The sequence below is a fragment of the Acipenser ruthenus genome, unplaced genomic scaffold (genome assembly GCF_902713425.1).
Source record: "Acipenser ruthenus unplaced genomic scaffold, fAciRut3.2 maternal haplotype, whole genome shotgun sequence".
Taxonomy (NCBI): Eukaryota; Metazoa; Chordata; class Actinopteri; order Acipenseriformes; family Acipenseridae; genus Acipenser; species Acipenser ruthenus.
In genome coordinates this window covers 143,927-168,180 of record NW_026708843.1, presented here as the reverse complement: position 1 = coordinate 168,180, position 24,254 = coordinate 143,927, and the positions used below count along the sequence as shown (strand labels likewise).

General features: G+C 42.6%; 3 protein-coding genes across 4 annotated transcripts; 1 reads left to right on the top strand and 2 right to left on the bottom strand.

Annotated features, from left to right (window-relative positions):
• Window positions 1-785: 785 nt before the first annotated feature.
• On the bottom strand, window positions 786-9,717 carry LOC117410116 (uncharacterized). 2 transcript variants are annotated; one of them, XM_059021875.1, is made up of 12 exons: window positions 9,591-9,717; window positions 8,641-8,752; window positions 7,758-7,851; window positions 7,444-7,498; window positions 5,923-6,063; window positions 4,815-4,975; window positions 4,255-4,353; window positions 3,623-3,768; window positions 2,854-3,025; window positions 2,262-2,374; window positions 1,583-1,667; window positions 786-1,114 (listed from the first exon to the last, which is right to left on the bottom strand). In XM_059021875.1, exons 1-12 carry the CDS (start codon window positions 9,703-9,705, stop codon window positions 1,058-1,060), a joined length of 1,350 nt encoding a protein of 449 aa, XP_058877858.1. In that variant the 5' UTR covers window positions 9,706-9,717; the 3' UTR covers window positions 786-1,057. The 2 variants fall into 2 exon arrangements, with proteins under 2 accessions (XP_058877858.1, XP_058877859.1); XM_059021876.1 differs by lacking the exon at window positions 9,591-9,717 and adding an exon at window positions 8,897-9,146 and having other exon boundaries at window positions 787-1,114.
• A 2,132-nt stretch (window positions 9,718-11,849) lies between these two features.
• On the top strand, window positions 11,850-14,682 carry LOC131736357 (uncharacterized). The gene is made up of 3 exons (XM_059021877.1): window positions 11,850-11,958; window positions 13,107-13,245; window positions 13,538-14,682. The coding sequence occupies exons 1-3, from the start codon at window positions 11,932-11,934 to the stop codon at window positions 13,669-13,671; spliced, it is 300 nt and encodes a 99-aa protein (XP_058877860.1). The 5' UTR covers window positions 11,850-11,931; the 3' UTR covers window positions 13,672-14,682.
• Window positions 14,683-14,985: 303 nt separating this feature from the next.
• Window positions 14,986-23,089, bottom strand: LOC131736352 (uncharacterized). The gene is made up of 7 exons (XM_059021865.1): window positions 23,000-23,089; window positions 21,360-21,431; window positions 20,122-20,269; window positions 19,273-19,346; window positions 16,925-17,117; window positions 16,116-16,145; window positions 14,986-15,246 (listed from the first exon to the last, which is right to left on the bottom strand). Exons 1-7 carry the CDS (start codon window positions 23,015-23,017, stop codon window positions 15,158-15,160), a joined length of 624 nt encoding a protein of 207 aa, XP_058877848.1. The 5' UTR covers window positions 23,018-23,089; the 3' UTR covers window positions 14,986-15,157.
• Window positions 23,090-24,254: the final 1,165 nt, after the last annotated feature.

The window sequence follows — 24,254 nt, the reverse complement described above, 5'->3', positions numbered from 1 at the left end:
GGAGTGACTGGGAGGGAGGGAAGCAGTGTGGCTTAATGGTTAGCGCTGAGGGACTGGGAGGGAAGCAGTGACTTAGTAGTTACAGCTGAGGAGGGACTGGGGGAGAGATGTAAGCTGACACTATTAGAGGATGAGTTTACTTCACTGATTCATAATCAAGCGCTTGATGTAACTTTACAATACAGCTCAGCTGCGACACAGTGGGAATGGAAAGCCAAATAGACATGCAAGACGCTTTCAGACTTGATTGTACCTACAGTATGTGTTTTGTTTCCTGGAGTATTTGCTGTGAAAATAAAGACCTCTTTTCTTGACTTAAGTCTAGACGTCGTTTATTCATTTACTTGAACGAGCAAAATTATAACCGGTTGCCTTTTTCACGCTGGTTAAATATGTTGTTTTCAACTAGTTATATATATATATATATATATATATATTTTCTGTGTGTGAGTTTGATAGAAGCCAGATGCAATATAGGATACAGACTGTCCTGTTGGCTTTGAATAGGAGCTGTAATGGGAGCTAGCCCTTCATGAAGGAATTAAGCTGAAAGATCAATAAGAGATTAGAACATCGCTTCTCAAAGTCGGGTTCAGGTTACTGCGGTGAAGCTGCCTTTGTTCAACACCCTTTCCAGCAGCTCTCTCTCTCTCTCTCTCTCTCTCTCTCTCTCTCTCTCTCTCTCATTGACTTGGGTTCCACAGCTTTGACTCTGCTGCTGACCCAGTTTCTGTAGAGTTTAAAGAAGCTAATTTGAAGGTAGTAGCTAAGAGACTTCTGGATGTTTGCCAGACTTATGGTTTATTTACACTGAAGACGCTGAGATAGACTTCTAGTGGAAACGTTTGCCATTGAATTTACACTGAAGACGCTGAGAAAGACTTCTAGTGGAAACGTTTGCCACTGAATTTACACTGAAGACGCTGAGAAAGACTTCTAGCGGAAACGTTTGCCATTGAATTTACACTGAAGACACTGAGAAAGATTTCTGGTCGTTTGTGACTGAATTCGCATTAAACCGTCTTTATTAGCTTTGAAATTTGAAATTTTAAACATTTCAGTTGATGTCGTAATCCAATATGCACTGACGTAGATACAGATCATACAACTCCACCTGGGGACAAAGGAAACAGGAAATGACATCAGAGTGGAATCGTTAACCTGCCCCCCACCCTCCCAACAATGTCCCCTAGTGGATGACAGAAGTACAGCATTATGAAATACCTATGTAGAACCTTTTTACATCCACTAGGGGTCAGAGTATTGCAGGTTAATAATGGTACAAGATTGCTGTATTTGAGTGTATATAATATATATATATATACAGTATATATATACGGTATATAGATTACTGCTATATATCTTCCATCCACTAGGGGGCAGAGCCAGATACAGTAAAATGCAACATAATTGATTTTTTAAAAAAATATTATTTTGTAACATACATTGATATATTTCAAGTTATATATTTAATTTAGGAAAACAACAGCAACCAGCAATCAAGCCAGGGGTGAGAATGGGTAATACATTTCTTAAAATACTAGTTTCAGCTTCAGTGAGAAGATGCTGTTGATCGGGGTACCTTTCTGGGTTTTACCACCTCTTGGATGTAAGCGTGTGTTTCTCTGAGATTCCGCTTCTGTCTGCGAGAGAGAGTGGGTTCAGTTCTGAGAGAGAGGAAGAGGGGGAGAGAAACAGGATGCAGGAGAGAGAGAGAGAGGGACAGAGAGAGAGGGATAGAAGATAAGGAGAGGGAGAGGATGGATAGCAGGGAGAAGGGAGAAAGAGAGGGAGGGGTAGAGAGGGGGAGGATAGGGAGAGAAACGGGAAGCAGGAGAGAGAGAGGGACAGAGAGAGGGATAGAAGATAAGGAGAGGGAGAGGATGGATAGCAGGGAGAAAGGGGAGAAAGAGAGGGAGGGGGTAGAGAGGGAGAGAAACGGGAAGCAGGAGACAGGGACAGAGAGAGAGGGATAGAAGATAAGGAGGGGAAGGGGGAGGAGAGGGAGAGAAACAGGAAGCAGGAGAGAGAGGGACAGAGAGAGAGGGATAGAAGATAAGGAGATAGGGAAAGGGGGAAGGAGAGGGTGAAAGAAGAGGGATAGAGAGAGAAGAGGAGAGTGGGAGGGGAGGGATGGAAAGAGAGAGAAGGGGGAGAGAAAAGTTATCTTTCAGAACATCCCCTCCACTACCTGCTGAACTCAAACACTGCGGGAGAGACTGCACTAGAAAGACCTGAGGGAGCGTCTCAAAAGATCTTACCTGCTGTAAAACCGTGCCAATAGGAGAAACAGTCCAGAAGAGCCCAGGATCACGAACAGACCCCAAAGGTAACTGTCCTGAGCCAGCCAGCCCCACAGCACAGACACAACCTCCTGCAAGACACACACACACACAGCTTTGTAGCTTCCAGTTTCAGATTCTACCTTTACTCATTTTACTTTCTGGTAAGTGATTACTGTATTGCTTTGACTGTGAGTTCAGGAGCTGCTCTTCAGTTCTAGCTGCGCTGCCATAGTTATTGTATTGTGAATCGGTACAGCCCTGGCTAGGACTACAGCTCCCAGCATGCCTCTGCGCCCGCGGCAATGGTGAGGGATGCTGGGAGCTGAAGTTCTTTAACTGCAATGCGCTGGGCTGGGCTGTATTACATTGTTTTGCTCAGTCTGTGTTGCTTTGACTGTGAGTTCAGGAGCTGCTCTTCAGCTCTAGCTGCACTGCCATAGACTTGTGTAACACGGGCTAGATCAGGCACAGTGTCTTTATAGAAGAGCCAGCGCCATCTAGTGCACAGCTAGTATATTGCCAGCATGTTCTGATTGGCTGAGAGTGACTCCCTGGTTTCCAGTCTTACGGTATAAACACGGAGGGCGTGTGCTATATCAGGCCCTGCCATGTCAGTCAGGCTGTCATCAGAGAAACAGCCAATCACAAAGCTGGCCAGGAAACACAGGGGCAGCAGGTAACCCAGGCAACCAAACAGGAAGTGCTTAATCCATATCTTCCTGTTCAGTGTTGCCTGATAACTGAGAGAGAGAGAGAGAGAGAGAGAGAGGATGAAGAGAAGAGATACTTTTTAAAAATCAAAATAAGAAACTAGCGATTCTCTAATTGAATTGATGGCTTTAATAGGCCACACATGCAATTAATTTCAAACAGTCAGAGAAAAGGAACACGGAGCCACACGCGGTCAAATGCAGGAGACTTTTTAGAAGTTGTTTAAGACGCCTGATTAAAGCACAAAGCGGTCTGACATTTTCACACACGAGCGCCTGTTGTTTCTATATCAATGATTACTGAGCGGAGATTGAAATTCTCACATCCGGAGGTGGGTATGTAAAGGATATAAAATGATACTTCTGATACATTTGCACACTGCTGTAAATGTCCAGAAATATTTCTTGATAGAAACATTAAAAAAAAAACTATTATAAACAGATCCACACTTCTAGAATTACTGCAACAACACCGAGGGAGGCTCAAGCATCCGTCCCAAGTGAAGCAAACACATTCACCAACACTTTGTAGTCTGAGGGAAGCACAGTCATCGGTCTTTTCAAAGTTTAATGGGGCTTTTTCCTGATCCAGTTGCTGCCCCCTGCTGGCTGGGCTGCTCCTCTCACCTGTCCTCCCTCAGTCTGCGCTCCGCGCTCTCTGCGATGATGTCACAGTCTCGCTCCAGGTGATTGAGAGAGCTCTGCACCGATTGGTCGATGATCTTTTCGATCGTTGTGCACACACCATCAATCTGATTGAGACAGCGGCTCGGCTGAGACGAATCAGAGAAGCAGCCAAATCACAAATCATATCAAATCACAGATCAAATCACAGATCAGATCAAATCATAGATCAAATCACAGATCAAAGCAAGCTTGGATTAGATCTCATATCAAAAGCTAGACAGAACCACAGATCAAATCATGGATTCAAGTTACAGATACACTCATGGATGGAATCAAGACTAGATAAAAATCACAGATGAAATCTCTGAATTAAATTAGAGATCAAATCAAAAATAAAAAATCAAATCAGATGAAAGGGGATAGATTTGGAATATTATTATTATTATTATTATTATTATTATTATTATTATTATTATTATTATTATTGATAATGATCATCATCATCATCATCTCTGTGTATCTAATAGAGAAACATGAACACCGGTGGTATTAAATGAGATTTTTATAATATATAAGTTCAACACAGAGTCCATGGTATGTTCTCAGGCTGGCTGTGCAGTTCAGTGTGGTACCTTCGCTGGGTCCGGGATGTATATCGTGGGCATGTCGAAGCCACACTTGTTCAGTCCTGGTCTCTTACACAACTCCTGCACAATCTGCATCATGACTCTCTGTGGAAGGGAAACACAGAGAGAGAGAGAGAGAGAGAGACACACACACAGACATACATACACACACACACACACAGAGACATACATACACACAGAGAGGCACACACAGACATACATACACACAGAGAGGCATACACACACCCACACAAGTTAGAGTTATTAAAACTACTCACGACTCAATACTAGGGGTGTGCTGGTATTAAATAAATCCATTCATTAATGTGTTGATTTCAAAACAAGACACTGAGAAAGACTTCTAGTGGAAACGTTCGCCATTGAATTTACACTAAAGACACTGAGAAAGACTTCTAGTGGAAACGTTTGTCATTGAATTTACACTGAAGACTTCGAGAAAGACTTCTAGTGAAAACGTTTGCCGTTGAATTTACAGTGAAGACCCTGAGAAAGCTGGATCATTTCTCATCAGATTGGTTGATGATTGTTCAGTATGAAATCTTCACCTGTCTGTCGCTCTCATCCCCTGCTTCGTCTGCTTTGCTCAGGTAGAACCTCATCTTCTCTCCGTTCTCCTCGCTCAGTCGCTCCACGATATTCAGGGTGCGTTTACACAGCGCCTGACCCATCGGGTCAAAGAACACAAACACCAGGTCCACTTGATCACCTGAGGGGAGAGAGAGGGGGCGCGGGACCCCCACAGTCAAAAACAGCGTCTTGAAATCCGTGCTCGGTCGATGTGAGATTTTTCATAATCAATATGAGAGATCGTACAGTTAATATCAGAGATCATAATCCTTATTAGAGACCATAGTTAATGTCACAGACCCTATCACAAATATGAGAGACGTTACTGTCAATATCAGAAACCACACAGCTCTGACCAAAAGTTTATCCTCATTTAGAATTTTAGGATTGAGACAGAATTAAGATTTTTTTTAAAAAAATGTATAAACAAATTTTATTTAATATCATGTAATTAAATAAACTACAACATGATATTGCAAAAAAAAAAAAAAAAGTCTATACCAGAAGTCATAATAGTAATACAGTAGTATTTAATTCTAGATTTTTTAGTGTTTTTGTTTTTAAGTGTATGAAAAACTACAAAGTGGTGTGGAATTCAATATGTTAACAAGGGAACATTATTCAGCAGCTTTCATTGGACTCTGTGAAGCTGAGGGAGTTCATTCTATATAGAGGGGGTGGAATTCAATATGTTAACAAGGGAACATTATTCAGCAGCTTTCATTGGACTCTATGAAGCTGAGCGAGTTCATTCTATATAGAGGGGGTGGAATTCAATATGTTAACAAGGGAACATTATTCAGCAGCTTTCATTGGACTCTATGAAGCTGAGTGAGTTCGTTCTATAAGGTGATGATGCAAAACGTTTGGGCACAGCTGTACAGTCAGTAACAGACTCTACGGTCTATATAACAGACCACAGTCAATTTCAGAGACCACACAGTCGATATCAGACTCAAAATCAAAACCACATCAGCGTTCCTTCAATTAAATTCTATACAGCCAGCATAACCATTACCCGGGACGCTAACTCAACACCCCCGTCTCTTTTTAAGGAGCGGTGCATCGGGGTCAGGTTAGACTCACCCAGCCAGAGCAAGGCTCTCTCCACGTCGAATTCATACTTCATGTCTCCGTCCACCAGCCCCGGCGTGTCGATGAAGGTGACCAGCCCGAACCTCTTCTCTCTGGAAGTGGAGATCTCCGTAGACAGGTAGTCCGACACACCTGGACAGCAATGATAAGGTAATGCCCCGTCCCCCGGCCCGGGCGCAGCGCATTATCAGCTTTTGCGATGAAGCGCGCTGACTAAAGGCTTTGAAATTACAGACAAGCCCGCTTTATATCGCTGCTGTGGGACTGAGGGACTGAGACAGTAGTTCGATAAATAATCTTAACAAACCAATTTACGACTCTAAAACAGTTTCACTTGTCTTCTAAGTCCTCGTATTTTCATATACCCTTTCATTATTATTATTATTATTATTATTATTATTATTATTATTATGAATCCTGCTTCATCCCAGGCGACTCACACAGGAGTCACAGCACAGGGTTACAATGCAAGGCTCCTTTTTTAAAACACAGTGCAGTTTACAGACAGTGCAGATAATAATAACACTGCTAGAATACAATATGAACCAGGAGGCTACAAGTTAGCATCACAGCGAGTTAGATCTACAGTGACAGATTAGCAGTGCAATAGTGCAACCACCACTCCCAATTAGAAATAACAACCACGACTCCCAACTAGAAATAACTATTATTATTATTATTATTATTATTATTATTATTATTATTATTATTATTATTATCTGGCAGACCCCTGCTTTATCCCAGGCGACTCACACAGGAGTCACAGCACAGGGTTACAATGCAAGCTTCATATTTAAACACAGTGCGGTTTACAGACAGTGCAGATAATAATAACACTGCTAGAATACAATATGAACCAGGAGGCAACAAGTTAGGATCACAGCGAGTTATAGTAGACGGAGAAGTCACGTGAGAGGCTATGTGATCGGCTCTCAGAATTTCAGTCCTGCTGTATAGAATCGGGTGCACAGAAAATGTGTAGTTAGTTCTTGTTAGGTTTTTTCTCTCTCTCTCTCTCTCTCCTTTCTCGGATAGAGCGATGCTGCACCCGATCTGATTGAGATCAGTCGATTGAATGGGACTTTATCAAGCAAAAATCATACCATAGGAATGGGCCAGTATGTACGTACCAGCCTCCCACAACAGGAGTCGGTCCTGATCAAGCGCTTTAATGCAGTAGCCGCTAGAGGGCGCTAAACAAGCGCTGTTGACATAATAGTAAAAATTCCTTTAATAGTAACACAGTTAGGTTTAGTGGTTAAGATTAGGGTTAGGGGTTGAAATTAGGGTTAGGGGTAGAGATTAGGTTTAGGGGTAGAGGGTATATTTAGGGGTTAGGAGGCTAGTAGGTATTTATTAGCTCATTGCTATGGGATGAGTTTGATAACGGCCCATTCAATAGACTGATCTCAATCAGATCGGCTGACAAAGGACAGGGATCGGTCCTAAGGTGGACGGGTGTGCGCGTATATATGTTATTCTGTTTATTTTTTATTTTATTTTTTTCCTTACCTGTGATCTCTTCTAGTTTTTGAAAGTGTTGGTAGAGGTGTAACGTTGCGTTCCCCTGGAACCAGAGTGAGTAAATTCAATTATTATTATTATTATTATTATTATTATTATTATTATTATTATTATTATTATTATTATTCACACTTTTTTTAAACATTATTTTAAAAAAATTCACTGGTCTGAAACCGGGACAAAGTCCACTCGTTTTGAATACATAATATATATGTATATACAGAATTACTAGAATTCTGGTAAATACTGCACTGAGATTGGTCGATTTCAGACATGTGATGTTATACTATGACGTGTCTCACCGTCAGCGACTCTCTCCTTCGCCCGCTCGTCACAAACGTGAAGCCCTGTGTTTCTATGGCAACCCCCGTCCTCTGAATATGCTCGCCCACGTACCTACAGACAGACAGACACAGAGAGAGAGAAAGAGAGAGACAGACAGACAGCAGGCTGAATAAGACCAGTGGAGTCACTCACAAGACCCAAGTAAAAACCTTATAAAAGTGTCCTACAGTAAAAGCACAGCAAAGCGTAATAAAGCACAGGGGAGCATTGTAAAGCACAGAGAGGTCTGGTAAGGCATAGGGAAGCATTGCAAAGCACAGAGAGGTCTGGTAAAGCATAGGGAAGCATTGTAAAGCACAGAGAGGTCTGGTAAAGCATAGGGAGGCATTGTAAAGCACAGAGAGGTCTGGTAAAGCATAGGGAAGCATTGTAAAGCACAGAGAGGTCTGGTAAAGCATAGGGAAGCATTGTAAAGCACAGAGAGGTCTGGTAAAGCATAGGGAAGCATTGTAAAGCACAGAGAGGTCTGGTAAAGCATAGGGAAGCATTGTAAAGCACAGAGAGGTCTGGTAAAGCATAGGGAAGCATTGTAAAGCACAGAGAGGTGTGGTAAAGCATAGGGAAGCATTGTAAAGCACAGAGAGGTGTGGTAAAGCATAGGGAAGCATTGTAAAGCACAGAGAGGTCTGGTAAAGCATAGGGAAGCATTGTAAAGCACAGAGAGGTCTGGTAAAGCATAGGGAAGCATTGTAAAGCACAGAGAGGTCTGGTAAAGCATAGGGAAGCATTGTAAAGCACAGAGAGGTCTGGTAAAGCATAGGGAAGCATTGTAAAGCACAGAGGGACGTGGTAAAGCAGGTATGGTATTGCTCTGTATATAGCCCTGCATCGCTGGCTCACCAGTTAATGAAGGAGCTCTTCCCCGCTGAGTGATTCCCCATCAACATGATGCTGATCTTCTTCCGTGGAGCCAGCAGGGGGAGCCCCAGAGCTGCAGCTGCCTTCACCAGCCCTGAGAGAGACACAGACAGCGGAGGGAAAGGAGTTCAATACAGGCTAGTGCACGCTATTCGCTTACCCAGTATATACATGAGAAATACTGTCACTGGACTCCCTTTAAAGGAGCGCTGACCATCTTTAAAATCCATTCTCTCACCTCTTATTAGCTTTATTAACATGATCACCGGCCCCTCCCTTTAAAGGAGCGCTGACCATCTTTAAAATCCATTCTCTCACCTCTTATTAGCTTTATTAACAGGATCACCGGCCCCTCCCTTTAAAGGAGCGCTGACCATCTTTAAAATCCATTCTCTCACCTCTTATTAGCTTTATTAACATGATCACCGGCCCCTCCCTTTAAAGGAGCGCTGACCATCTTTAAAATCCATTCTCTCACCTCTTATTAGCTTTATTAACATGATCACTGGCCCCTCCCATTACAATGCTTCCCTATGCTTTACCAGACCTCTCTGTGCTTTACAATGCTTCCCTATGCTTTACCAGACCTCTCTGTGCTTTACAATGCTTCCCTATGCTTTACCATGCTTTCACTGTGCTTTATCACACTTTGCTGTGCTTTTACTCTGGTACACTTTTATCTCAGGCCAGTGTGATAATCATACCAACTCAGAAATGACGGATCGCGTGTTTCTAAGTGTAGCCTACACAGTGTGCATCAGGGCTCTCAAATGTCATGATAAAAATAGCCGAGCCTCCCTCCGGGAGAGTCATGCAGGGCCGATTTGCATCCACGACAGCGTTCGGTTAGTTTGCGTGCAGTTTGCATTGCTTCACAGCGATTCAACCTGCCATTATTGTTAGTAGCGGTACCGGCAGTATTCGCGTCTCACCGTTCTTGGGGTCGGCGTACAGCGCGTGACATTCCGATAGAATTCTCTCGTTGACGTTCTCTTCGGTTTTGCCGGCTGCGTTCGCCGCCTGTCTGTGTCTTAAACGACCCGACATTTCTATCTTCGAAAAAAAAAACACACCAGCCCGCGACAGCTGCATTTCATAATCCCACAGCACGATATCAAATAACCAAGAGAAACGAGAAGGCAAACGGGGCGAGGACCCGTTTTAATTAAATAGGGAAGCATTGAAAAACACAGAGAGGTCTGGTAAAGCATATAGGGAAGCATTGTAAAGCACAGAGAGGTCTGGTAAAGCATAGGGAAGCATTGTAAAGCACAGAGAGGTCTGGTAAAGCATAGGGAAGCATTGTAAAGCACAGAGAGGTCTGGTAAAGCACAGGGAAGCATTGTAAAGCACAGAGAGGTCTGGTAAAGCATAGGGAAGCATTGTAAAGCACAGAGAGGGCTGGTAAAGCATAGGGAAGCATTGTAAAGCACAGAGAGGTCTGGTAAAGCATAGGGAAGCATTGTGAAGCACAGAGAGGTCTGGTAAAGCATAGGGAAGCATTGTAAAGCACAGAGAGGTCTGGTAAAGCATAGGGAAGCATTGTAAAGCACAGAGAGGTGTGGTAAAGCATAGGGAAGCATTGTAAAGCACAGAGAGGTCTGGTAAAGCATAGGGAAGCATTGTAAAGCACAGAGAGGTCTGGTAAAGCATAGGGAAGCATTGTAAAGCACAGAGAGGTCTGGTAAAGCATAGGGAAGCATTGTAAAGCACAGAGAGGTCTGGAAAAGCATAGGGAACCATTGTAAAGCACAGAGAGGTCTGGTAAAGCATAGGGAAGCATTGTAAAGCACAGAGAGGTCTGGTAAAGCATAGGGAAGCATTGTAAAGCACAGAGAGGTCTGGAAAAGCATAGGGAACCATTGTAAAGCACAGAGAGGTCTGGTAAAGCATAGGGAAGCATTGTAAAGCACAGAGAGGTCTGGTAAAGCATAGGGAAGCATTGTAAAGCACAGAGAGGTGTGGTAAAGCATAGGGAAGCATTGTAAAGCACAGAGAGGTCTGGTAAAGGGCTAGCAATAAGATTCCTCTTCGCACAGCAGTGTGATCCACTCCTGGTTTCACTAGGAGTTTAATTATAAGACACACCTGAGCTTGCTACCTAGACACACTGGGGCTGATCAAGCTGGTAGTGAAACCTGGACTGGGTGACGCTGCTGTGCAATAGGAGTCCGATTACCAGCCCTGTAAAGCGTACTAAAAACACTGGAAATGACGGTAAGCAATGATAAATTTTATAAACATGAGGAAAACTCGAGGGGGAACTGTAAACACACCCGTGCAAAACTGCTTTGGTAAACTTTTACAAAGGGGGAGTGTGTAAAATGACTACATGCTTGTATGTTCTGGGGCTCAAACCCTTGCTTTTTCATCTGCAATACAAATGTGGGGGACTGATTCAGGGAACCCCAGAGAAATCCACACAGGGGCTTTTTCATAGTTTGTTTTGAAGATGTTCTGTACAGCTGCGATCGATTAGAGCTTCCGTATGACTTTCGGCGTTTGAGTAATCTGGAAAGTGAAAGCGGTTTTGTTTCAACAGTTTCCAAGAAACGGAGTCTTTATAATAACATAGGTGTGGCACCAGAGCGTTCATAAAAGGGGTCGCGGGATCTGAGGGGGGGGGGGGGGGGGGGGGGGGAGCGTTTTGATTTCGAAAACACACATCTGACAAATTAAAACTGTACAAATAAATACCCAGATTACAAAATCCAGCCTTGGCATTAAAATTATATGTGTTAATTAAACAAGACAATAAATAAATAAATAAATACATACATACATAGATAGATAGATAAATAAAACAGTACACTGTTTACACCGTGCTGGGTCACAGCGCCGACCAGCCTTCTTTATCACTTATTTATAAAACAATAAAATAAAATAAACCTACAGAAAGTAAACAAAAATGAGCATCAAACACTCACACACACACAAAGTAAACGTTGGGGAATGTTGGGTACTTTTGCGTTTCCATAGCTACGGAGATTTGACGGCCCGAAGCAACAGAAAAAAATTAAGAGGGGGAATCCCTTCACTTTGAAACAGAGCGAATGAGGAGTGGGAGGGGCTAGACAGCGGGGGGAGGTGGGGAGTGGGAGGGGCTAGGGAGAAGAGAAGGGAGAGAGAAAGTGAGAGTGGGAGGGGCGGGTGAGAGAAGGGGCGGGGTTTCCAACGTTAAAGAGGTCTATACTAACTCCAGCTAGCCGCTGCTCCACTTCATCTCCCGTCTCTTCACTGCCGCTGCACCAGCAGGATTGGAAGCGATCTGAGATGACTTCTACAGACACAAGTGTGGTGGTAAGTCCCTTTTCAGTTTCTACAAAGATATTTTCTATATAGTGTGTCTGTGTTCTGCACCATTCTCTATGGCTGTTTCCAGGGATGGTAATAAGACTCCTATCCCACAGCAGTGTCACCCAGTCCAGGTTTTACTACCAGTTTGATCAGCCCCAGTGTGTCTAGCTAACAAGCTCAGGTGTGTCTTATTATTAAACTCCTAGTGAAACCAGGACTGGATCACACTGCTGTGCAGCGGGAGTCTGATTCCCATCCCTGCACTGTAACTGCAGTTTAATATCACTTGACTAGACTGGACTGGAATTACATTGTAACTGCAGTTTAATATCACTAGACTGGACTGGAATTACATTGTAACTGCAGTTTAATATCACTAGACTAGACTGGACTGGAATTACATTGTAACTGCAGTTTAATATCACTAGACTAGACTGGACTGGAATTACATTGTAACTGCAGTTTAATATCACTAGACTGGACTGGAATTACATTGTAACTGCAGTTTAATATCACTAGACTGGACTGGAATTACATTGTAACTGCAGTTTAATATCACTAGACTGGACTGGAATTACATTGTAACTGCAGTTTAATATCACTAGACTAGACTGGACTGGAATTACATTGTAACTGCAGTTTAATATCACTAGACTAGACTGGACTGGAATTACATTGTAACTGCAGTTTAATATCACTAGACTAGACTGGACTGGAATTACATTGTAACTGCAGTTTAATATCACTAGACTAGACTGGACTGGAATTACATTGTAACTGCAGTTTAATATCACTAGACTAGACTGGACTGGAATTACATTGTAACTGCAGTTTAATATCACTAGACTAGACTGGACTGGAATTACATTGTAACTGCAGTTTAATATCACTAGACTGGACTGGACTGGAATTACATTGTAACTGCAGTTTAATATCACTAGACTGGACTGGAATTACATTGTAACTGCAGTTTAATATCACTAGACTGGACTGGAATTACATTGTAACTGCAGTTTAATATCACTAGACTGGACTGGAATTATATTGTAACTGCAGATAACCGACAAATAATTCCATAAATCAGTATTTCTTTGTTTTTACTCTTCTAAAGAGTTCTAGAAGATCAATCCTTGTTTTATTTTGTGTTCCAGATTCACGTGACCATCCGGACGTTTGATGGTAAATGTCGACCGATGGACATCGACACAGCAGACACTGTGTTCAACGTGACCACAATAATGAGCAAGCAGATTGAGAGGAAACCTGAGGACCTGATGATGGTCTTTGATGGTAAAACAGCTCCCCTGTTACACCAGCGTACAGTGTGATCCAGTCCTGGTTTTGCTATGAGCTTAATAATAAGACACACCTGAGCTTGTTACCGAGACACACTGGGGGCTGATCAAGCTCATAGTAACTCCTCTCCTCCCTTTGATTCTTACTCGATAGATTAAACTCAATCCTCACAGCTCATTCCTTTGAACTCTGGGATCAGTCTAGTTTGAACTGTATTTCCTTAGCTGCGACTATTATAACGTACAATGATATATATTGAGTGTGTGTTCGTGTGTTTTGATCGAAGGTTGCATCCTGGAGGATGAGAAGAGGATCCAGGACTGTGGGATCCGAAGAGGGAGTCAAGTCAACCTGATCCAACGCTACAAAAACCACAAGACATCCCTGCTGAAACGGAAGAACTCCTATTTAATGCGATAGTGCAGCGGACGTGGAAATGCAAATAAGGTTTTTTTTTTTTTTTTATGACAGACGAGAATTATATCAGCTTCCAAAACGATGATGAACTCGTATGAAGAAAAAAAAAACTCTATATACAAAACGATTTCCTGTTTTCATGAACTGAATGTTCTGTCACGATATATTTTAGGATGAGGAAGATAATTAGTCTTTTTTTGTTTTTTATTTACACCACAAAAGGCGAAACGACCCAGAAAAAAAGCGCTTTTTATTTAAAGACAGCAGAGTCGTCGCTCGGCCGCTGGTATAAACACGAGGAGGCAAAGGTGGGCATTGTAAAACACAGAGAAGCATTGTAAAGCACAGAGAGGTCTGATAAAGCATAGGGAAGCATTGTAAAGCACAGAGAGGTCTGGTAAAGCATAGGGAAGCATTGTAAAGCACAGATAGGTCTGGTAAAGCATAGGGAAGCATTGTAAAGCACAGAGAGGTCTGATAAAGCATAGGGAAGCATTGTAAAGCACAGAGAGGTCTGGTAAAGCATAGGGAAGCATTGTAAAGCACAGAGAGGTCTGGTAAAGCATAGGGAAGCATTGTAAAGCACAGAGAGGTCTGGTAAAGCATAGGGAAGCATTGTAAAGCACAGAGAGGTCTGGTAAAGCATAGGGAAGCATTGTAAAGCACAGAGAGGTGTGGTAAAGCATAGGGAAGCATTGTAAAGCACAGAGAGGTCTGGTAAAGCATAGGGAAGCATTGCAAAGCACAGAGAGGTCTGGTAAAGCATAGGGAAGCATTGCAAAGCACAGAGGTCTGGTAAAGCATAGGGAAGCATTGTAAAGCACAGAGAGCTGTGCAAAACTGCATAATTATCCAGCTGTGTGCAATGTTCATATCAATGGTAAAATCTAATGGTTTTTAAAACCAAATTAGCTGCTTAATGTCCTGTGATAGCATGTGTGTGTTTGTGTGTGTCCACGTGTACATCCCTTATCAAATGTATTTTTAAAATACAAATCTAAATAAAATAAAGGATATTGCATACAAGTTTTTTGTTTGCGTGTTTGTTTTAATAATAACGGTAATAACAGTAGTTTCCTGTGTAGTGGTCTTTGAAGAGAGGTAATTGGATTGGGGTACATTAGATGATCTTAATACTGAATGCAAGGGAGCGATCTGAACCCAACAAGCACAAACTCTACAAGCAGAGGAGAGTGTGAAGCAAATACGAGAGCTGCTGTAAATCCAGAGCAGCACATGAGGTCTGGAAACAAAAATACTAACCCTCTTCCATAAGGGTCTGAATGCAGAACGAAACAGAGGGACAGACAAACTATCTTATTTATATATTAAGAGATATATATCCATTTATTAGCAGACATCTTTATCCAGTTATTAGAAGGTATCACATTACAGATACTAGCAGTTACAGAACACAGTGAAATCAGTTTATATATAAGATCGCGGGTGTTATTCAAATCCTCTCTGTGTTTTTAATTCACTTTGTCTCCTAGTCTGTTTTCCTAACGAGACGGATCACACTTCCTTGATTGATGTCGTATTCCTCAATCTTCTTGTGTTCCTCCAAGACGATAACGTCTAAAAAGACATGTTATTATTATTATTATTATTATTATTATTATTATTATTATTATTATTATTATTATTATTATTATTATTATTGTGTTCCTCCAAGACGATAAACTCTTAAAAAAAACAAAAACGCATCAGCAGACATGTTAGATTTCAAATAAGGGAGGGGGAGGCAAAAAAAATAGACAACTACCATATGTAGCACACACTTTGGTCTAACCAGACGGCTTAGCGGATTCCTTTATTACACTCCATATCATTAACCCATTAAGTGCCTGTGTCCTCATTTGAGGGAGGGGCTGCTGTGCAATTTTTTTTTTTTTTTTGGATCGTTTTAAATTTTCTCTTGAACTGCATCTATGGTTTTGTTAACCGCACAAGCTTAGCCTCAACAGAACTGTTATTCATTCTGCAAATATAATACATCCCTTCACATGCTATCATGCTGCCTAGATATGAAATAAGAAACGGAAGTCTAAAGATGATCCTTTATTCCCCCCCTTCCCCTCCCACCCCCCACCCCCCACCCCCCCACCCCCCGCAGTGATGAGAAAGCGACTCTGCTTTCTTTTGTGTTGAGAGCTTCAGAGCCGGTGTGAAATGTCACCACTGTGATTACAGGAACACCGAGTCTCACCGGAGCTGTCCTCAAACACAGGACGCTGGAAATATCTATATGTCCTAACGGAAGTAGAAATATTTTTTGCAGGATATGTGTATTACAAAAGGATGGGGGTCAGAGTTAAGTGCATCGTGGCACTGCATAATAACATTGCAATGCTGTCTAGGCAGGCGTGTATTTACTCAGCATGTGTTATACAAACACACAGCAATAAGAGACTCAATACAAAGTGTTTCCCATCGATGTATATTACCTGAGTTCGGACAGGGGTCTCCGGAGGAACCTGTAAAAGAAAAAGGGGAGAAAGGAGATGTTACATATGTTATGATACGAGCTCCCCTGACTGTGTGACTCCCCCCCCTGCAAACCACGCGGCCGTGCCTTTACCAGGGGAGACCCTCGGGGACCCCTGCGCTCCCCTGACTGTGCGACTCCCCCCTGCACACCACGCGGCCGTGCCTTTACCAGGGGAGTCCCTCGGGGACCCCTGCGCTCCCCTGACTGTGTGACTTCCCCCCTGCACACCACGCGACCGTGCCTTTACCAGGGGAGACCCTCGGGGACCCCTGCACTCTCCTGACTGTGTGACTTCCCCCCTGCACACCACGCGGCCGTGCCTTTACCAGGGGAGACCCTCGGGGACCCCTGCGCTCCCCTGACTGTGTGACTTCCCCCCTGCACACCACGCGGCCGTGCCTTTACCAGGGGAGACCCTCGGGGACCCCTGCGCTCCCCTGACTGTGTGACTTCCCCCCTGCACACCACGCGGCCGTGCCTTTACCAGGGGAGTCCCTCGGGGACCCCTGCGCTCCCCTGACTGTGTGACTTCCCCCCTGCACACCACGCGACCGTGCCTTTACCAGGGGAGACCCTCGGGGACCCCTGCACTCTCCTGACTGTGTGACTTCCCCCCTGCACACCACGCGGCCGTGCCTTTACCAGGGGAGACCCTCGGGGACCCCTGCGCCCCCCTGACTGTGTGACTCTCCCTGTGGAATCCCCAGAATTCAATTAACATTAGAGGCTAATGACAGTTTAACTCCGCTTCAGAAACAGGCTCACAGTTTGTGGTTTGCGACACTTCGAATAGAAGCAGCATCTTCTTCTCGTCTTTGCCCGTCTCTTTGCAGATCTCTTGCTTGACTTGCGAGACGCAGTGTCTTGGGTTCACATCCATTTCACGATCTCTCCCGTCGAATCGGATTTTGACTCTGAACAACGGAAATTCTGTCTGTTTGTTTATGAATGAGGAAGACTGGGATAGAGGGGGAAAAAACACATTGAAGTCAAACAGAGAATCCTGGAGAAACACTTTCCATTAAGAGTCTCGAACGACTGTGTGTTTGCATTGCAGTTACTGAGTAAATACATGCGTGCTCACACATCATTACAATGTTATTAGAACATAAGAACATAAGAAAGTTTATAAACGAGAGGAGGCCATTCAGCCCGTCTTGCTCGTTTGGTTGTTAGTAGCTTATTGATCCCAGAATCTCATCAAGCAGCTTCTTGAAGGATCCCAGGGTGTCAGCTTCAACAACATTACTGGGGAGTTGGTTCCAGACCCTCACAATTCTCTGTGTAAAAAAGTGCCTCCTATTTTCTGTTCTGAATGCCCCTTTATCTAATCTCCATTTATGACCCCTGGTCCTTGTTTCTTTTTTCAGGTCCCCTGGGTTGACATTGTCTATACCTTTTAGGATTTTGAATGCTTGAATCAGATCGTCGCGTTTGTTCAAGACTGAATAGATTCAATTCTTTTAGCCTGTCTGCATACGACATGCCTGAACTGAACACAATATTCTAGGTGAGGTCTTACTAATGCATTGTAGAGTTTTAACATTACTTCCCTTGATTTTATTATGCAGAGTTAGGATGCATTTAATGAGGAAATCCTTTCAAACTTCAGGCTTTTCAACTTAAAGGGACACCATTATCCAAGGCGACTTACTTGCGTGTTACATGTTCCCATGTGTTGCTACAACTGTTTGTGTAAGGTGCGTGTATTGTTTTAATTTTGGGGGGGGGTTTACATTTTGCACACTTTTTTTACATTTTTAAATTGCATTCCCTGCCCCAAGATGGCTTCCCATGTACCCGCATGGACCTCTCAGAACTCCATTTCCCATCATCCTCCTGCTCCCTGGTAAATCCATATGTGAGCAGGAGGATGATGGGAAATGTAGTTCTGAGAAGTCCATGCGGGTACATGGGAAGCCATCTTGAGGCAGGGAATGCAATTTAAATGTTTAAAAAGTGGTCAAAATGTAAAAAAATAATAATTAAAACAATACACACACCTTACATCAATAGTTGTAGCAACTATCCGCCTGCACTAGAAGACTAGCTCTACCTCCGCTACGCTCCCCTGCCTCCAGAGCCCGCTCCTTCTCCACCCTTGCTCCGCAGTGGTGGAATGACCTTCCTACAGATGTCAGGACTGCCCAGTCCCTGACCACATTCCGGCGCCTCCTTAAGACTCACCTCTTCAAAGAGCACCTGTAGAACTCCTCTGTTTGTATCCTGGGACACTATCACCCTTCATGTAAATGTGCTTTATTTTGCTCTTATCTGCCCCCTATTTTACTGCATTTAATCCTGTACTTCAGAATACTGTAATCTGTCAAGTGTTTAACCTGTAGTATTTTGTATTTAATCATATCCTGATGTAACTATCACTATTTAATCATACCCTGATGTAACTATCACTATTATCTGCTGTATTATTGAATTGTGGTTTGTCACACTTGAACAAAAGTTATTGTATTTCTTGCTCTTATTGTATTACTTGTACTGTAACACTTGAAATGTATTTGCTTACGATTGTAAGTCGCCCTGGATAAGGGCGTCTGCTAAGAAATAAATAATAATAATAATAATGAAAAATAAAATAAAAAGGTCCTTATGAACCCTTTAATACTACTAAATAATAATAATAATAATAATAATAATAATAATAATAATAATAATAATAATAATAATAATATGTATGCTGCTTATTAAGCTGGAACTACACCTCTTTTTAATATTGTTTTTACCTGTCTGAGGCACCTTTCACAGCAGGACTACATTTACCAGAATGCACCGCGGCGCCTACAAAAGGTACCACGAAATGTCCCTGTCAGGACAACTCAGGAAGTCGGCACCTCCGGTCAGTTTTTTTATTTTCTTAAAATAACAAAAAAACGCTTATTCGCTGCCAAACATGAGCTACTTTAGATGTGTAATGGCTGTGGTATAGGATACTGACCTCAGGTTTGGGGTTTTGGTGTTATTAATTGTTTAATGAACATTAATTAACCAATCAGAGCGCAGTGTCCCGACATGAACACGTGGTAGCACCTTTGTAAAGGACAGCTTGAAAAGCCGGAGCTGTCCACGTGCGCAAGGAGTCAGAAAGGTTTCCTTACCCGGATGAGCGAGAGACGTTTCTCTCTCGTAATCCCACAATCCTTCATTTTCTTCTCGTCCTCAAGGTATGAACCTACAGAAAACACACACGCACACACTGCATGGAAAGGAGCTGTGGAACATGTTATCAAAACTTCCATTTATAATCAGTTTGAAGACGATGGCAAACACTGCTTCTATATTGTATCGTATTTACATGTTATTTGATACCACGGCATCACAAGTCTAGAAGCACCTTCGCTGTTTGCTTTCACAAACGCTTTCCCTTGACAAAGTCCGTCCCCCCAGGAGTGTGTGTGTGTGTGTGTCAGTGTGTCTTAGTGTGTGTGTGTCCATGTATCTCTTTGTGTGTGTGTGTGTATCTGCGTGTGTGTGTCAGTTTGTGTGTGTGTCAGTGTGTCTGTATCTCTTTGTGTGTGTGTATCGGCGTGTGTGTGTCTGTGTGTGTGTGTGTCAGTGTGTCTGTGTGTGTCAGTGCGTCTGTGTCTGTGTATCTCTTTGTGCGTGTCTGTATCTGCGTGTGTGTCTATCTGTGTGTGTGTGTGTGTCTCTATGTGACTGAGAGAGTGTGTGTCTGTGTGTGTGTGCATGTCTGTGCGTGTCAGTGTGCGTGCGTTCGTGCGTGCGTGACTGTGTCTGTGTGTGTCAGTGCGTCTGTGTCTGTGTATCTCTTTGTGCGTGTCTGTATCTGCGTGTGTGTGTCTATCTGTGTGTGTCTCTATGTGAGTGAGAGAGTGTGTGTGTGCGTGTGTGTGCATGTCTGTGCGTGTCAGTGTGCGTGCGTTCGTGCGTGCGTACGTGTGTGTGTCTGTGTGTGCGTGCGTGCGTGCGTGCGTGTTTTATTTTACCGTCGCACACCAGCTGCAGCTTGTCCGGATTCTGGTTGATTTCTCTGCCGATGTCTTCTTTAACACTCCTCACTGAGTCATCCGGACTCACCTCTATGCTGTGGCTCTTCCCACTGAACAACCGGACCCGCATGGGAGAGGTAACACCCTATGGACAAAACCAACAAAACGGAGGGGGGTTTGAAGGAAACTGTCAACGACGCCTAGAAGTTTAAATATCTCAATTTTATTTACAGTGTTAGGTAAGTGAATAAATATATTTTTTTGTACGAACTCCACGTGTAAGAGTCATTAATCGGAAGCTTATTAAACATCAAATAACACGTTCCTAGCATAAACTACATTGTAATGGTGTTGCTATACACTATTTTAGTTATCCCGTCCCAAAAATAAACCACTCATCTCTGCTCTTAACTAATAGCCTGCATTTTATATAGCAAACACCTTTATTTAGCAGACGCCTTTATCCAAGGCGACTTACAGAGACTAGGGGGTGTGAACTATGCATCAGCTGCAGAGTCACTTACAACTACGTCTCACCCGAAAGACGGAGCACAAGGAGGTGAAGTGACTTGCTCAGGGTCACACAGTGAGTCAGTGGCTGAGGTGGGATTTGAACCAGGGACCTTCTGGTTACAAGCCCTTTTCTTTAACCACTGATAAATATATTTGTACTTTAAGCAATATAACGGATCATTCTCTAATTGTGTTTACCACCAGATGAAGAAAGTACTTTATTTATTTTACACGATACACTTTCTGACAAACTGCTGCACCGCGTTGTTTTGCGCAAATTATAGATCTTAATATCAGAATAATTCATACTGTGGTAAATATTGTGCAACTTTAGGGTTCTTTAAAGGTCTTTAAAAAATAAATTAAAATTCCATGCCTTTTATTCAGCTTTTTTGGTGTAGTAAAATATGAAATGCGAAAGTTCAAATCATCGTGTGAACGGAATGTTTGACAGCGCCTGGATACACAATTATTATTATAATTATGATTATGATTATGATTATTTTTATTATTATTATTATTATTATTATTATTATTATTATTATTATTATTTATTTATTTCTTAGCAGACGCCCTTATCCAGGACGACTTACAATTGATACAAGATATCACATTATCTTGTAACAATTGGGCTACGAGAAAAATTCCCCATCCTCCCCGCCCTCTCGGTGGGCCAGCACCGAGGCTCGCCGTGCTGCAGTCTGGTATAATTAGTACCCTACCTGGGGCCGACTCTCTGCCCTGTCCTCCTTTGCTGGGGATCCTGTTTCACTGAAGCATTCATCCTCTATGTTCTGTAACAAGGGAACATTATTCAGCAGCTTTCATTGGACTCTATGAAGCTGAGGGAGTTCATTCTATATTTATTATTATTATTATTATTTATTTCTTAGCAGACGCCCTTATCCAGGGCGACTTACAATTGTTACAAGATATCACATTATACATTATTTCACATTATACAGATATCGCATTATTTTTACATACAATTACCCATTTATACAGTTGGGTTTTTACTGGAGCAATCTAGGTAAAGTACCTTGCTCAAGGGTACAACAGCAGTGTCCCCCACTGGGGATTGAACCCACAACCCTCCGGTCAAGAGTCCAGAGCCCTAACCACTACTCCACACTGCTGCCCTATATAGAGGGGGTGGAATTCAATATGTTAACAAGGGAACATTATTCAACAGCTTTCATTGGACTCTATGAAGCTGAGAGAGTTCATTCTATATAGAGGGGGTGGAATTCAATATGTTAACAAGGGAACATTATTCAGCAGCTTTCATTGGACTCTATGAAGCTGAGGGAGTTCATTCTATATAGAGGGGGTGGAATTCAATATGTTAACAAGGGAACATTATTCAGCAGCTTTCATTGGACTCTATGAAGCTGAGGGAGTTCATTCTATATAGAGGGGGTGGAATTCAATATGTTAACAAGGGAACATTATTCAGCAGCTTTCACTGGACAGAGAGAGACAGACAGACAGTCAGACACAGATTGAGACACAGATGCATAGTTAGACACACACACACACAGATACACAGACAGAGAGACGCACACAGGCAGACAATTGCAGATGTTGTGTCTGTCTGTTTGTTTTTTTCAAACACGATCTAACAAAACTATCATTCTTAACTGCATTGTCGCCGCTCCTGTTCACCGGATTAGTCGGCTCGCCTGTTGTTCAAAACCTGAATGTTTATCCCATAAGCAAAGCTGGGCAGACACCAGCGGTAAGACCGAGTGAAAGCTGCTGAATAATGTCAAGTTAACACCTTGGATTACATACCACCGCTTTGTAGTTTTCCATAGACTTAGAAAAATGTGACATTTCACAATCTATCATGAAATACTTGCGATACAGACTTTTTTTGCAGTTTCTTTTGATTACATGAGGTTAAATAAATAAATTATGTTCATATAGTATTTTTATTATTTATTATTATTATTTTTAAATCCTGTCTCATTTCTGGCTGATGCAAACACTTTTGTCCATAGCTGCGCGTTGTTATCAAATCTATAAGAACAATTAAAATACTTTCACCTCTGACTATAAGCGAGTCAATGCAGTCTCTATTATTATTTATTTCTTAGCAGACGCCCTTATCCAGGGCGACTTACAATTGTTACAAGATATCACATTATTTTTACATACAATTCCCCATTTATACAGTTGGGTTTTTACTGGAGCAATCTAGGCAAAGTACCTTGCTCAAGGGTACAGCAGCAGTGTCCCCCACCTGGGATTGAACCCACAACCCTCCAATCAAGCGTCCAGAGCCCTAACCGCTACTCCACACTGCTGCCCCATTATTAGTAGCGCTCGTTTAATAATAATTATTTTTTTTAAATGGTACCAGGTTTGAAGTCTCCATGTCTGCCGGCTCGTTCGCGTTTCACTGGATCTCTCTCGCTCTCTGCATGAACACGACGATGACTGCGCGCACCTGTGCTCGCCACGGGGTCTATACAACAGGAGAGGCGAGATAACAGCGTTCAGAGATCAATCACATGTCCTTTGCTTCCCGTAAATCGACGGCAGATTAAGACAACAATAAAACCTGCTCCAGTAGAAATATGCATACAACGACTGGCACGTAGCGTTAACTGTATTATTGTATAGTAGCTGAAAATCGGGGAACGGTAGTCTTACGTTTTCCGATAAATTATCGATTATTCTGTTTTGGTTTTGTGGGTTGTTTAATTTGAGATACAAGGCGACTGTAGCAGTGTGGAGTAGTGGTGGAGTAGTGGTATCACGGCTACTGTAGCAGTGTGGAGTAGTGGTGGAGTAGTGGTATCACGGCTACTGTAGCAGTGTGGAGTAGTGGTGGAGTAGTGGTATCACGGCTACTGTAGCAGTGTGGAGTAGTGGTTAGGACTCTGGACTCTTGACCGGAGGGTCGTGGGTTCAATCCCAGGTGGGGGACGCTGCTGCTGTACCCTTGAGCAAGGTACTTTACCTAGATTGCTCCAGTAAAAACCCAACTGTATAAATGGGGAATTGTATGCAAAAATAATGTGATATCTTGTAAGAATTGTAAGTCGCCCTGGATAAGAGCGTCTGCTAAGAAATAAGTAATAATAATAATAACTGTAGTAATCCAGCGATGGGGGGGTTACCAAATAAATTACCCCGGAGGGGGGTCAAAATTTTGGCTACAAACACAGACCTCGACCTCCCCCTGAATGAAAGAGGAGACAGTGCAGAGTTTGAAAGAAAGGAACAGACAACAGACAGACACACTTTCTGCTTTATATATTATGATTAATTAATGCGCATGTAAACCACGTGGTGGTCATTCCGAATTTTCAAATTGCGACGATCGCGTGAAGAGGGAGTTCGCTTTTACATGCCAGTCTTTGTATTTCTGTTTTTATTTTTATTTTTAAGGTTAATATTGCGTTTACAGTAAACACGCCTCCTTTATTAGGAGATGCACTTAAAACAAGGTCTTACTGTGCACGGTTCACATACCTTCTGTTCTGGTGAAGTACCGGTACAACTATTAAACAAAAAGTGATCCTAATAAATCAAGTTACTTCGATTAGCTAAACTCCCATGTGCTATTCCGCGCATGTCCCTTCTACCTTAAAGCAGGGGCTCCCGAC

Bases quoted from the DNA above. Each gene is read 5' to 3' on its own strand.
- LOC131736352 (XM_059021865.1), bottom strand. The intron at 20,270-21,359 runs GTAGGGTACTAA...TTTTGTCCATAG, and splicing joins GGGCAGAGAGTCGGCCCCAG to GGTGTTACCTCTCCCATGCG. The intron at 15,247-16,115 runs GTAATATACATC...ATGTCTTTTTAG, and splicing joins AGACCCCTGTCCGAACTCAG to ACGTTATCGTCTTGGAGGAA.
- LOC131736357 (XM_059021877.1), top strand. From the start codon at position 11,932: ATGACTTCTACAGACACAAGTGTGGTG. The intron at 11,959-13,106 runs GTAAGTCCCTTT...TTTGTGTTCCAG, and splicing joins CTACAGACACAAGTGTGGTG to ATTCACGTGACCATCCGGAC. The intron at 13,246-13,537 runs GTAAAACAGCTC...TTTTGATCGAAG, and splicing joins CCTGATGATGGTCTTTGATG to GTTGCATCCTGGAGGATGAG.
- LOC117410116 (XM_059021875.1), bottom strand. From the start codon at position 9,705: ATGTCGGGTCGTTTAAGACACAGACAGGCGGCGAACGCAGCCGGCAAA. The intron at 7,852-8,640 runs GTGAGCCAGCGA...GTCTGTCTGTAG, and splicing joins AAGAGCTCCTTCATTAACTG to GTACGTGGGCGAGCATATTC. The intron at 7,499-7,757 runs GTGAGACACGTC...CTCTGGTTCCAG, and splicing joins GAAGGAGAGAGTCGCTGACG to GGGAACGCAACGTTACACCT.